At 40.0% G+C, this 15,594-nt stretch overlaps 1 protein-coding gene across 1 annotated transcript in view; it reads right to left on the bottom strand.

The window, feature by feature from the left end:
- Nucleotides 1-5,730: 5,730 nt before the first annotated feature.
- BACE2 (beta-secretase 2) overlaps nt 5,731-15,594 on the bottom strand; it is a 57,071-nt gene continuing 47,207 nt past the window's right edge. The window contains exon 9 of the mRNA XM_072360221.1: nt 5,731-12,543. Coding sequence (XP_072216322.1) covers nt 12,290-12,543 — 254 coding nt within the window. The 3' untranslated portion in view covers nt 5,731-12,289. The remainder of the gene's footprint in view (nt 12,544-15,594) is intronic.

Raw genomic sequence — 15,594 nt, 5'->3', positions numbered from 1 at the left:
CCCAGGTAACAGAGATAGGACAAGAAGGAATGGCTTGAGAAGTTAACTAATTTTCCCAACTTCTTTACAATGATTGGTCAGTAAGTTACATACAGTTATAATATTGCTAACAATCCTTTTGCAGCTATGGATGCTGAAGGGGCAAATAACAAACTAAAAGGGTCTATGGGAGTGATTATAATGATGGTAGTTCAGTTAAGGGCCTCTTAGTTTCCCGGTTTTCTTGCTGAATTGGCAGTGCTCATCAAACATCCTGATTAATGTCTTCCTCAAGGCCTACTTGCTCCAGGATGTCCTTGGTTGAAGGAAGTTCATCTGATTAGGGATGATTAATTGCTCTTTGCTTGTCAGCTTAACATATACAAAGTCAGCTAACTAAGTTTTTAAAGCTTGTCTTCAATAATGGCATGGGTCTACATGGGGTATTAGCTGATGGGACATGTGTTCTGATCAAAACCATGAGTGAGACCTCACTGAGGCCTCCTTGCCTCTCCAGTGTGGCACCAGATAGTTCTACCATGGGCACCAGACCACCAGAGTGAGCTCTTGGTTCACCTATTCCTGCTGTGAGCTGTGCAGGCAACCTTGACAGCATCTGTCAGTTCTGACTTTGGCCTTCCTGCTAGGACACCTATGAAAACAATGGTTCCAGTCACTGGAGAAGAGGCATTTCTTGTCCTCGTCTGCAAGTCCTATAAAGGTAAAATCTGAAGGAGTAGTTACTGTTTGTTAGTTGCAAATGAAAAGCAATGTTCATTCAAACCTAGGCAGGTAAATAATTCAAGTGGTAGCATGGGATGAATAAATTTAAGAAATGAAAAGCATAGAGCAAAAAGGAAAAGGAGCTGTGAGTGGGCAAGAAAGAGTTAGGGACAACACTGTTCTGAATTAGTTTTCCAAATATTACATACAGTTATTTATGTAGGAAATGTTACTCTGTAAGATGGCACATCAAAAAATGATATCTGTTAATAAATGACTGAAACTACTGCAGAGGGTATTTTTTGTCTTTAAAGTAAAAATAAGGAAGCCTAAAACCCCAGATGCTGCAGTTAATGGTGGTATCAAAATGAAAAATTCTGCAGATTTAACTAAAACAGTGAAAATCCCCTAGGACTTGGGATAATTTAACTTTGCACTACATTTATTGTATGGCCAGCAGTGGGTCATGGGTTTCACTGATAAAAATTTCAAGCCTTGAGGTGCTTTGTCACCACTGTGACAAAACATCATTAGCAGTTGGTGTCATTTGAGTTACAACCAGTTTACCTGCTTTTAACCAGAAGAAAAATATGTAAGTTTACTGCTTCTTCATTACTGCCTAAACTATGCTGACCTATTCCTATATATTTGCTATGAAACAGGGCAACACCTTCATCATTCTGGTTGCCAAAGCCTGGTGGTCTCTGGGATAATTTTAAATGCCAAAGGACTAGGAAGCTTAAAGAAGCTTTACTTCAGATATTTCAGTTTTGTGTCTATGAAAGCAATGTGATGCTTTTCTCTCTTAAGTAATGATTCAAAGATAAGAGATGCAGAACACTTCAGAAATGTCGTTATTGGTATTCACTCTTCTGCTGTTCATCCTGTAATCTGAAAGCTTAGAAAAAAATTCAAAACAGTAATCTTGGCTTTAGATGCTCGTGAGGAAGTGAGGCCCTTTGATGATAAGCAGCAGCGTAGGAAATCTATTCATGAAACAAATCACTCCTGCAGAAAGTAAATGGAACAGATGTGCGTATGTGCAGAATGCCTATGAATTAGGCCACAGTTAGTGGAGAATGTTTATGGGCATTTGCTAACCATGTGAAATGACAACAGAACAAGTTCCTGCCTGCCCTTTGAGTGGCTGTACCTCCAGAGTTGCTTTCTGCACCCACCTCACTTGGCCTATCATCTGCTGCTGTATGTGTCATCCCAGTCCTCACAACTATTTAATTTCAAGTTCTCTGCTCATGCACAAATGGCCAATGGTGTATTTTTAATCCTCCTAGGATGATGTACAAAGTGCAATGCAGAAGAACAGTTCTTTAAGCTGCATTTCACCGTGTGTCTGTGCCCATAATTCAGGTGGAATCTCAGTATCCCAAGGTGGTAACAAGAAGAGCAAAGTAGAGAAACAGGGATTTGAAAAAATATTTTAATATAAGAACACTTATTTCTAGTATACCTTGAAGGTCTGCAGGAAACGGAAGCTTTTAGATATCGTGTGGTTATAGTGCAATTTAAACACTCCCAGAAATGCAAAACCAGTTCCAATAAAAGAAGGCAAAAAGCCAGTAATGATCAATTCCAGTTTATAAGCTGGAAAACCTGTAAAACTAGTAAGTCTAGTTCCAGAATGTTGCTGATCTATTTAGAGGTTTGCTTTATACCTCATGTTGTTTAAGGTGGGGCATTTTTTTTTCTGTTTTTCCCATACTTTGTTAATCCAGAGATACACAAGGAAAATAGACTCATAACTGCTTTTCAGTCCAAGTAGACAGGAAAGCCTTAATACTTTGTGGGCCCAAATATCTTTAATAGTCACCTAGATTCCACACTGGAGGAGAGGAAGGGGAAAGGCAAAATGAGAGGAAAAGGAAAATCCCTCCCTTGAAGGCGGATGTTTTGATAAGGCTTTGCACAGGATCTCTGTGGTCTGTTCTCTGGAAATGCTGGTGTCAATGCAGTCGTTAGGCCTACAGGTCCCTTTTGTGCAGTGTCATGCAAGCCAGCAAACATGTAAGCCCCCTCAGTCCAGCAGATACTTACCATGGGCAGCTGGTCCCTGCTATCAGCAAAGTACTTGTAGCTTGAGGACATCCTGTGGCATGTCTTGGAGTATGTCCTCAGTCCACTCTCTCTGCACAGTTCCTGAACAGGGATCCAGGCTGACCTGCTGTGACAGGCTTAGGTCACCTGAAGGCAAGGCTGGAGGTCTGCTGGAGTGAAAATCCCACAGTAAATCTACTTCTGAAGCCAAGTCCTCACACACAGGGAGAGAGCTGGATTGCTTTCAGACCTGTTATGAGGAAAGGGGGAAGAGAGGAAAAGGATATCACCTTACCTGTGGGCCAGGATGGCATCAGGTGTGGGTGGTCACAGAAGGGTTGATGCTGCAGGATAGAGTGGGAAATTGGGGGTACAAAATAGAAGGGAATACATAAGCAACCCGAAGGCTGTAAAAATATATCAGCACTTAAAAATCACTAGAAAACACTAGTTTAGAGTGTGTTCAAATTACGCAACAACAAAAATAAATTAAAAAAATAATAATAATCACACCATAAAACTACGCTGAGCAGCAGTGAGTATTATGTATACATTTAAAAAATGCCTCTGCCAAAGGAGAAGATATACCTGTGCAGTGCACTACAGAACTCTTCTGGGTACCTAAAAATAAAGCAGTTGAAGAAACACAATACCTTGTTTATTTATAAAAAGTAGCTTCATCTACCTGCCAACTGTAAAATTAATTGTGCTACTGTTAATGAATAGTGAATGGGATGAGGTTCAACAAGGCCAGTGCCGGGTCCTGTACTTTGGCCACAATAACCCCATGCAGCACTATAGGCTTGGGGCTGAGTGGCTGGATGACTGTGAAGAGGAAAGGGACCTGGGGGTGTTGGTTGCTGCTCGACTGAACATGAACCAACAGTGTGCCCAGGTGGCCAAGAGGGCCAGTGGCATCCTTACCTACATTAGAAATAACGTGGCCAGCAGGAGCAGAGAGGTAATCATCCTTCTCTACTCAGCACTGGTGAGGACACACCTCAAGTATTGTGTTCGGTTTTGAGCCCCTCACTACAAGAAAAACATTGGGGTCCTGGAATGTTTCCAGAGAGGGATCTGGAACACAAGTCTCATGAGGAGCAGGTGAGGGAGCTGTGATTGTTCAGTCTGGAGAAGAGGAGGCTCAGGGGAGACCTCATTGCACTCTACAACTTCCTGAAGGGATGTTGTGATGAGGAGGGGCTTGGCCTCTTCTGCCAGGAAACAAACAGGACCCAAGGAAATGGCCACAAATTGTACCAGATTAGACACAGGAAAGAACTTTTTCTCTCAGAGGGTGGTCAGGCACTGGAATGGCTGCCCAGGGAGGTGGTGGAGTCGCTGTCCCTGGCATTGTTCAAGAGGTATCTGGATGAGGAGCTATGAGATATGGTTTGGTGACTTGTGGTAGCAATGGTAATGGGAGGACGGTTGGACTGGATGATCTTGTAGGTCCTTTCCAACCTTGTGATTCCACGACTCTATGATTCTATGATTTATGCATAAACTGTCAACACAGATTCCTATAATCTTTACAGGAGCCTGCATTTCTTAGTAAATACCATTAGGTATCCTAGAAAAACAAAAGATGCACCAAGGTGTAGGCATTAGTTATTTCTAAACTTCTATATGGGGAAAAAAAGGCATTTATTTATTTTTAAAAAGAGTTTGTTTTGGTGCAGAAAGAGAGGAATTGTTAATGTTTACATATTAAACATTCATAAGAATTACATGTTGCCCTGAAGAATTAGATTGAGTTCTTGAATGGTAAACCTTCAGATATTTGTCTGTAACGGACTGTGCTGATTAAAAATCCCTGTTCATGCAATAAATTCTTACTCTCACTTTGCACACAAACATAGGAGGTGTTTTGTTTAGATGGGTCACCTTCAGTGGGGAAAAAAAAGAACAAGAGAAGCGCAAATGATTGATGGTTATTAATGTGTCAGACAGCTTTTCAGTTTTGGATTCAGTGGGCCTGAAGCACGGAGGGTGTTCTGAAGATGATGGTGATTTGAGATGCACAGGAGAAGTTTAAGCACAAGAAAAAGATGCAAACTTGTATAGCGTGAGCGGAGCTGTGTGATAATAGGCTGGCTTTAGTGAATACTGGGACAGTAATGAGCAAAACCAGACAGCTTTCCAGTCTGTGAAATAAAACACCATTTTAAGCAGTTTGCACTGATCTGTCTTGCTTGACCGATCCCTTTAATTTATCAACATGCATACACTACTATACCTTTAAAGATAATAATTTTGGGCTTAAAAATAGTGGATTTTTAAAATAAGACTATAGGGGAGGTAAGAGGGATAGCGCTCAACAATCAGGACGTTAAGGATAAGATAAGGTAAGAAGAAAGAAAAAACAAAAGCTCATCCAGTAGAATACAACCAGAGCGATGGAATTTGCTGTGGTAAGGCTCAAAACGTGTATTTCAAAAACAAAACGTGGGCGCCACCTCCTGGGGTACAGAATACAGAGCACAAGAACGGTGCTGCTCCTCTCTCTGCAATGGTGAGGATGCAATGCTGCAGTCTGAATGATGGGGACATTCAGATCCTGTGCCTTGTTTTATAGTTCAGGGCAGCTGTCCGAGGTATTTATTTCAATCCATCGCAGGTGATCAGAAACTTCTTTTCAAGTTAATTGTTTCCTGTGCCTGTCATTTGCCCAATATGGAAATGTACTGACGAAACTTCGGATCAAGAACATCTCAAGTTGTTTGAATGCAAGCAGGAACATCAGGTTGGAGATATACATGCCTACCTCCTCCCCTCCCTGCTGGTTTCAGGTGAGTTCTGAAGCAGTTCTGCCTTCTTTTTAGAGATAAAGCCAGAGGTTAGGATTGAACGTCTCAAAGTACTCAAAGAATTTGGATGGATACCATTTATTGGCTTTGAAGATCATCTTAACAGGATTTAAAAAGACACAGTGAATGAGTTGAAAGAATTAATCATTTATTTTAAGCAGCGGAAAATTTGACTTGTACATAGAGTTTATCTGGAAATGGCAAGACTTGAAAGTGCCAAATACCGACTTATGGAAAGTAATGAGGTTTGGCAGTAACTGGGGTAGATATCCTAATATAACCCGAAGACTGACTGTAAAAAAATAGTAATAAAAAAAGACTGTACTCCTTTTTTCAAAGCATTGATCCTGCTTTCCATGCAGTCCACGTTACATCTAATCATTTGATAAGGTGAAGATTTGCCTCTACTACACGGAATAGTTTCCTTGGTGGTGAAGACCTTTCCACGCTTTGTGAGGAACCATCAAATAACAGCTGATGTAGTGATAGCCATCAAAGATTTCTACATCTTCACTTATTTATTTTTTTAATTAAGAAATGGGAGTTGATTCAGATAAATCATATTTAAACTCAACCTTGTATAGTTTTATACAAACACACAGAGCATTGGCTAGCAAAGCAGTTTTTCCAGGACATATTGCAGTAATCCTTGCCTTGGTGCCAACAAGAAACTGTCATTTGTCGTTTCAGTATGACTCACTTGAACCTGCTTTATTTTCCCCAGAATTTTCCATGGGACACCTATGTTGCAAACACAGCCATTTAAACATTGTTACATGATTAGCCTCTAAAAACACAGGAATTTGAAGTAGCTGTGAGAGAAGATACTCTCCAAAGAATAATACAATGGTTACAAACAATGCAGTTTATTCAAGTATTTTTCGTAACTACACATGGATGTAAAATCAAGTTGAGTTGCTCAACTCGAAAAAGTAGAAGTTTCTGATTCAGAAAGAAGAGCCAGAAGTCACTAAGGGATCGACTGTAGTTTGTGGGAATACAAAACCAGCCTGCCTTCCATGAGGGGTTCCTTGTTGTCCTCCCTCCACTCCTGTATCATAACTACGGAGAACAAGGAAAAATATGCGTACATGTCAACAGTTTCCAGGGCATACTACCTGGAGGTCTACCATGGATTACACAGTATTCCTTGAGCTACAGGTCTCAGTTCCATATCTTGGGAAATAAGTCCAGGACGGGGGACAGTGCTACACCAAGTGCTTTCTAAGCAATCTGGGGCCAAAAAGTGTAAACCAGAGAGAAAGACCAGTCCTTAATTTTGTCCAAGTGAGAAGTGAAAGAGTCCAGGAGCTGTACTCAAAAGTGCAAAGGGGTCCTTTGCACTCTGTCAAAGTTCAGGGATCCCTTTCCACAGGTGGAGTTTTGGCTCTAATTCTTTCCATCCAGGTTCAACACCTGAACGCAACTATTTTCAACCCAGAGTTAACTTCTAAAGCCTCACAAACTGCTTTAAAACAGGTCTGTGGTTGGTGACAAAAAAAAATGGTATATTTTGTTAGTAGGTTGGATTTTGGATATGGGGCTCTTCAGTCTTTCGGAACTTCTTTTGGGGAGGTGGGTGTGGTGATCAGAGACTTTCAGAAAATCAGAAGATCCACAGACGGTGAATTAACAGGACAGAAGTTAAACTCAAATATACTGATTTGAAGTGATTATCATTGGTTTAAAATAGGAGAGAACACTTAGTGTTACCGAATGCTCTTACTTACATGCTGAGAATTACCTTCTGTGTTATACGCATATGTGTTTTACAATTTATCTAAAATTTTCAACATTTCAAAAACTATTTGGCCACTAAGATCCAGCTAAACCTAATGCAGTGAACAGAATAAAAAAACAAAATGACTGTACAGCTGCTGATGTCAAAGTGTTTTAAAATAACCCATTTTGTTACTTTCAAATGGGTGAGAAATACCACTAAGTGCTTTGTTAGAGGAGAGGGGGCTATTCATCCTACTTAAAGATGACCGCACCCTTTGTTCACTTATGGGTGGATAATTCCCAGTAGCAGCAATAGGCACCACAGAGTGCCCTTTCCAAACTATTCAAACAAGTGTTCTCTTGCCAAAAAAAGCCAATGATAAGCTGGCATGGTTGCATTTACAGCAGCTTTTCAGCACCTGCAGTTGCTTTCCTATTCTGCTCTACTGAGGAACCTCAGCCTTGATCTGAAAGTCTGGCAGAAGACTCTATGATTTAGCATCTCCTCATTTCTCACAACCAGCCAGCCAGCCTCAGTTCACCTTAGCCTCTCTGTCAGTTAGTGCAAGTCTTAACAGTAGCTTTTGCAGTATGGATTCACCCCATCCAGGGGTTTGACTGAAGGCAACAATTTTATTTCAGCTAATGTTCCTGAGAAGAAATTACCAGGGCTCCAGATTATTCACAAGCCTGGCCTAAAGTCTAATCAGACTCCAGAAGCCAGCAGATCTGACTGCCTCTGCTCATATCCCATTGCCATCTGTTTTCCCTTTGCTGAACAGCAGCAGGAATTTCACCACCCAGAAACAAACAATTTGTCAATCAGAGTCAAGTTTGACAGCAAGTGATATCTTGGTAGATTGCACAGACCTTTCCTAAAAGGATCAATCAGTTATGCTCTTAAAATTTGTAATGAAGTGGAGTAATGCGTAGCCTACTAATTTCTCTTTCCTTTTTTTTCCTTTGCTTTCAACTCAGCTATACCAGCTTCCTTTGTGATGAGGCACTGTTACTGCTCATGTATATGAAGCTCATTTCGGAGGTCAGAATATGGCAGCCAACCAACAGAGGTTGAGAAACCTCTACAGAGCTGAAAGATTGTTTCAACATTTCAGGCATTCTGGATTACTGGACAACTAAAAATCTACTCTGTCTTTTAAAAAAGTGCTATGTTAAAAGACTAAAAAAAAAAAAAAAAAGACTGGAAAAGGTTAGTATACAAATGACTAATCTTTCAGTGAAGCATAAATTCATATGCTGCAAGTAACTGAGCAGAATCTTTTGATATCAGCTGATAAAGGGTTAAGAAATTGATCTGTTAACAAGATACCAAAGCCAGTACTGTGATAGCTATGCATTAACTTGCAGAACACCAAAGCAGAGAACTGGAATAGCCCCCTGCCTGGATACACTGCATTTAAGTTGGTCCAACTTACAAATCCTGAAAACAGAACAGTCCCCAGTACCGAACTCCTTTTACTGAATCTGAAAAAACAAACAAAAAAGCTTATAAAAATTCTCCATGTGTTTTCTTCAGCTCTTAAATTGAACCAGAAAGCCTATGATAAGATTTCTAAAACCTGCAAAGGCAATGGGATATAACTAATGTATTCCCATGCCTGAACTCAGGTTTAACTATTGTACTCAAATCACGCGTCTTCAAATCCCTAATGACTAAACTGATAGCATCAATTATCTAAAAGGCTGCATCCAATAAAACATGGCTTTCTGACATTTTCATGGTACACGATATTACATTCACATTAGGAGATTGCTGGTTCTGCAACAAATATTGATATGTATACAAGGAGTGATTTAGACCGCTGTGATTTAGAGTACCCTGTCTTCCATAATAAATAGAGAATATATCTCAGCACCATCTTTACCCAAAGCTCTGCTTTTTGGCTTTGGTTGTTGTTTTCTTTCTTATTTATTTATTTATTTATTATCTCTTCAGGTATGATTTAATCTGATTTCTGAAGTTAGTTAACAGGAGTATAAAATACCTCACAGCACCCTCCTTTAAAAAAAAACACATCGATCACTGGTAAGACATACTTGGGAATGCTGTAGTCTGTCTTTGTGTTTCATCTTTCATGGAAAAATGCTCAAGAGCATTATTTTTCTTAATGTGCTGTAGGCTAAAAATCAACCCTCAAGGGTTTCTATTGCTCTTCTTGTTGCCAGAGCAACAAAGCAATACTCACCTGAATATCTGCCAATGTAAGTATCAATTTACAAGCTAAGATGAATTTTCTGCTGCTAGCAGATGTCATTAACAGCGTTTTACTATAAACTAAACTAAATTTTAGTGGCAAGGGATGCCATGAAAACTCAAGAATATATTACTATTTCATTTGTCCTACTTGATTATTGCTTGTGTAATTCAAGTATTTCTGTTAAAATGTCTTGACCAATGATTTTCAAGACAAAAGGGTAAAATGGAAAGGCTTCTACATAATATCTTCTACTCTGACTTTGTTAAACAACTCAGAACAACTCTAGCTTGTCATCAGAAGCATACCAGGAACTTTTCCCAATAAATTCCTCCCTAAAACTCCTTGTGATGAAGAGATAAGAAGGGAGAGGGAAACAGAAGTTAACGTATTCTGAGAACATACAACTGTTGGTGCTTTCTGAATTGAAAAGGGGCTCACTGTTTACTGCTAGATCAACCCAAACATGCATAACATATTTCTGTTTGAAGCAGATGACAAAAGCATTACTTGTATTACTATACTATACAAGAAGGAATACAAGTTTGAAAAGATTTGTTAATGCATCAAACCAAACCCAGAAGGACTGAATCACAGAACTACAGAACTGGAAATGAAGCAAAGTCTTTTGCTGTAAGGAAAACCCAAAGAAACAACTTTTTTAAAATAAAGTGTACTAAAAGACCTGATTAAAAAGACATAAAGCAAAAAGACATGAAGAAAGAGACACATGCAAGGCATATTAGACAGAAAACACCTAAACTGTGTTTCTTACATTCCTTGCAATTGTTTTTCTCCCCTTAAAAGCTAAGAGGCAGAGCAGGAATGAGGCGAACTCAAAACTTCCTCCCACTTCCAACTCTTAATTCTAAGATAAGTCACTTTCAGATGTTAGACGAAAACACAAATCATTTTACCTTACGCAGTCAAGCAGTTTGAAAATGCAGGAATTTAGAAGGAAAGAAAACCACAGGCACTTCTAGTTACGAAGTGATATATACACACCAGTTTAAAAAACAACGGTGCTTTATTTTCACACACAGTACGCGCACCTCTGTAAAAGCACCATCCTGGAAATAATAATAATAAAAAAGAAATATTCACCTATTCCCTGCAGAGTCAGAAGCAAAGGCAGTGTGAATCAGGAAGCTGCAGGAAGGGATTACAGGCAGAAAAATTTCTGGGTAACGGATTGGGAGATTCTGAGCTAAGCTTCCATTTTTACCACTTTCTTGTTACCCACAGATTTGTATACTGCTCTGTTATTGAATTGCAAAGGATTTTTTTTGTCTGTAATTTTTCAAAGGGATGACTTGTTATCAATGGACTGTTCAACCTCGCGCTGTTTATCTTTTGAACTCACTATGCAAATGCTCTAGAAAAGCAAATGAGGTACAGCGCTCACTGACTAAATACATGGAACATTGTTCTATCTGCAAAGAAAATACTGTGTTCTGACCTCAACATTAAGATCTATTCTTTCACAGTGGAGGTCTGCTCAAATACATTCTTTCCTGATCTCTCCCACTATTGTTTTCAGTCCTACTGCATGTTTATATTCAGATAGTCAGTCCAGAAATTTTTCATTTGCCTGTCACACCAATGAAGCTAAACTAAAACCCTCAGATGCTGCTCATGCTTAAAAACAAGCCTGCATTAAGATTTTTACTTCACGGTCTGACTGTGAGGTGATGTTTCTCTTGAACCTCTACATTGCTGAGCTCAGCAAACAATGGGTTGTCTTTTTAGTTTTGTTGTTTCCTTCTCGTTACACACTCACTAGAAATAGGAAAAGACACAACAAAACGTGGACCTTAGGTTTATAATATCTATACATAAGCAATCCCGCCTTTTCTAAATATCAATCACCCTGAATTAGAAACAATCAAACAACCACACAAAACCCCACAATGGGGGGAAAACTGAACAGCTTTTTTATGCATCAAAGTGGAAAGATTTTAATTATTAATTTCTCTAATATCAAATACTAAGAAGCGCAGGCGTTACATTTGGTTGCATGGGACATCTTGTGTTTTAAGACCAGTTCTAAGTCACATGCTTACCAGTGGTAGCATCCTTGTGAATTAAGAGAGGTAGTCTTGTTTTACACTAAGGCTGAACAAGTATGTTTCTCAGTTTTTACCTCCTCAAACTATTTTGCAGTGACACCTGGGAATGGTGACCCCTCAAGTGGCAGCAGATGTCTTGAGGAACAAGAACCCAAACCACCTTTTTTCTTGACCTCACTTGCTTTGACTGCTGCGTGTGTCTGACCTTTCTCTTTCCCTCGCACCATAAGCACAGCTTCAAAATGAACTGATGTAAACACAATGCAGTATTCATTTAATGTGATTAGTAAGAAAGGTTATTATTATTTTTTCTCTTTTTCTACAGTCAGGGTTTGAGCAGTTAGAAAATTCTGATAACTCCTTTTTTTTTTATGAAAGACGGACAGTTTTGTTCAGAGAGTGGAAGAACATCATGGTGTATGGAATTTTTCTTCTTAAAAAAAAAAAAAAAAAAAAAAGGTACTATTGAGAGCGTAAAGGCTCATTGTACTGTAGTAGCAAATCCAGTACCGTAGCACTTAAGAGGTGGTTAACAGTGCTTTGGTTCAGAGTCAGTGTAAGAAAATAAAGCTTAAAAAGTTATGATGCAGAGTATTTGGAGGGCTTTCCACAGCAATTTGTAATGGATGTAGAAAGGACTGAAGCATTGGCTTCTTCCCCTTGGCAAAGTACTTTGTCCTTCATTCTGTTGAAGTCCCAGGTTTCACCATCAAGTTTCTCATTTCCATCGATGTCGCACCAAGGAGGACTCATCGTTGACCACGTCATTGTCAGTGTAGCGATGCTGGCACCGTGGTGGAATAAGCAGCAGGATGATCAAAATAAGGAGAATAATCCCACAGAGGCTCATGAGAGCATAGGAAGCTATCCACAACACTGGTTCGTGGAAAGTTATGCTAGAAACACAGTTGCTTGCAACATCTGTGGTTGTGAAAGGGCCTTCAATCTCAGACACTGGAGAACCATCAACCTCTGAGAAATGACAAAAAGAGAAGCATTAAGTCTATGAGACGCCATTTAAAAGCGAGTAACAAGATCTAGCTTAAAACCTATCCAACCCTCTCCCCTTCATCATCACGTATCTCAGCTTACACATTTTTAAATGTTTTTCTTATTGCAATTAGCATGCTGGTATCCCACGTTTATAAAATGGGAATTTGAGGCAAACGGAGACCATAACACTCCCACATCTACATAGGCTGTCAATGAGAGAGCAGAAATTTAACTCATCTCCCATAGCCAACTTAAAGCCCCAGCTGCTGGATCACATTTTCCTTCTGAACTAACCTTTCAGAAATGTCAATTTAATGAGGCTTAAAAAATCCTACAGTACCAGTACCAGTTCAGGGCCTGGGGAGTTTTTGTTGTTTCCGGCATTCGCAACAAGTGGAAGAGTCTCTGAGAGGATTCTTACATCTTCTGTATTAGCTGCCTCCCAAGGTTTTAGGGAGTTGTACACAGGTTCATTAGCTTCACAGATACTTTAGAGGACCATATTCTAGGCAGAAAGCAGCACCAATAGCCTCGGGAGTGGTACAGCTGAGATGAAAATCAAGAAGGAAAGGGAGGTAAAGCAGGAGAGCTTGGGGACAGCTGCCCAGAATAGGGGAAGAGTGGAGGGGATGGTCAGTGCCAATAGTGAGGAGTCTGGACATGACACGTTGGGCAGTGAGGAAGAAGCTAACAAGCAGATCAAAAATGGACATGACAAAGCTAAAGGAAGAATCGTGAAGGAGTGCCTCAGCAGCCGTCCATCTTGGCACATCACAAGCTTCCTGATTTGTTTCTTTACCGCCACAAGCTGGTACTTGTTAAACCAGTATTTGCTGGAAAAGGTTATGCTGCCCATGGTTGTCACAGTAACCATGGCAAGCCAGCAAAGCTCCCCTGAACTGTGGATGGGGCTATATGTGTTGTAAAGGCAGAGCAAGGGAGTTGCCTGGGGCAACAAAATATTCAGGGCATTTTGTACCTACAGGCCTGTAGCTGGGGAAGGACACACCTTCCAGCTTGCTTAGGGCAACTAGGAGCCTGCAGTCAGTGCTCTCTATGCATTTTAACAAACTTTCCATACAGCTGTCATTCACTTTTCTAGTGAAATACTCCAAGGCACATTTATATATTTCCTGAAAAGACCTCAGTTTTAAGGTTCTTGCCTCATTTCTTGTTCGTTTTACATACAGACACACGCCAGATCTTAAGTGGCCCTGCCTACTGTAAACATTATCTCTCCTTTACACACAGCTTTGACAAGTCTCATGCAAGCGCATTTGAAGAGATTGGCATAAAACATCCTCAGGAAGGAAGAAGGGAGATTCAATATTCAGTTCTCAGCCTCCCATGATCTCATATTATTTATAAGTTCAATTCTCACTAGAATTAGTTCAACTTATGTAAGGGTGCTAATACAAGAGGCTGTTCTGCTTGCTCACAATCTTGTCCCTAGTGACAGGTAAGCTTCCAGGAGGGTCAGGACAGCTTGCTCATAAGATGGAAAAGACTCCTGCCATAAGAAATGCCAAACCCAGGAATTTTCTCAGGGATCACTTGCTGAACCAACCTTTTCTCCCACTGTAGATGTGGGAAGTCTTCTTTGGTGGCAAAAGACTGTTAGACAGAGCTGCATGAAACCTGAGGGTGCATTCACAAGTCTTCTAACACCAGTAATAACCAAACACATGCTCTCTCAACTCGTCAGACCAAAATAAAGCAGCCACTGCACCCCATATTATCAGCATTTCTTCGCCAAGACACTTCTGTTGCACAGATACAGCTTGGAAACTTCACAGGAGTGGACAGAATTGCAAAAGACTACCTTGAAGGCCTGTGAAATCTGCTTTGTTCAGAGTCCATGTATTGTACTTGCCCTGCCATGCAATTCTTTCTCATATGTATCTCACGGAGGCCCTACGGGGCAGCTGCCCCCTGTCACGGGCACAGGTAAATCTAGGTAACCCATGACACTGTTCTTCTCCGCCCCACCATTTTGTATGTCTCTATGAAGCCCTGCAGCAAAACCAAACTAAACCACATATAATATTAATGTGAAACGCAAGGCATCGGAATTACTATTTAGGAATTCAGCATTTTGAAGAACTGAAAAAATGAAAAGAAAAAAAAAAAAATAGCAACACAATTTTCCACCTCGGAGATAGGTCTGAAAATAAACAGTCCCTAATTACTTATTATTTGGTTCAAATACAATAACTATTCCTTATAAAAATAAATTTAAAAAAAAGCAATACAAAATTATTGCTGCAGTGGCTGACATTTGAAATTACATTTTGAGAATGTTTGATAGCAGCACAGACTCTGCTTTTTTCCTTCTGAAAAGAAAACTTTACCCTCTTCTACTCTGAGGGTAATTGGAAGGAAATAAAAAGGGAGAAATTTGCCTAAATTGTTCAAATATACCCTTAACATAAAACAACAGTCACATTGTGACTGAATTGTGATATTTTGGCTTTTTGTTGTTGTTGTTATTACAATACCTGGTGATAGCTATCTACAGTCATTTCTTGACCTTGAACAAATGGGATTTCCTACAGTATTGAGGATTACAGGACAAAAATGCTATCTTACAACATCTGTATAGAACTCAAAGTTGTGAATGTCTAACGATCTCTTACTGTCTTGGATTTTCTGGAAAGGAAGCAACCTGAAGTGAGACCAAATATATCACAGAACTGTGAAGTGCTGCCTGGTAGGGACCTTTGGAGGTCACCTAGTGCAGCTTCTTACTCAGAGTAGGACTGACATCATCAATAGATCAAGTAAGGTACAACTTTGTCCTTCCAAGCCTTGGAAAACTCTGAGGATGGAGAACTCATGATTGCTCTGGAGAACCTGCTGTACTCTTCTGCTGAAGAAGATTTCCTAATGTTCATAGTGAATGTCTCAGAATATAACTGGTGGATGTTGCCTTTCATTACGTGTTTGCATTCACCCTTGGTTTGCATTCACCTTGATGCCCACCATAATCTCTAGTTCATTTTGCCAGAGGACAGCTCTTCAGCCAGTCCC

This window comes from Excalfactoria chinensis, chromosome 1, assembly GCF_039878825.1.
Source record: "Excalfactoria chinensis isolate bCotChi1 chromosome 1, bCotChi1.hap2, whole genome shotgun sequence".
NCBI classification, from domain to species: domain Eukaryota; kingdom Metazoa; phylum Chordata; class Aves; order Galliformes; family Phasianidae; genus Excalfactoria; species Excalfactoria chinensis.
The sequence above is the reverse complement of the archived record's forward strand: the minus strand, read 5'-3'. Positions and strand labels throughout refer to the sequence as shown.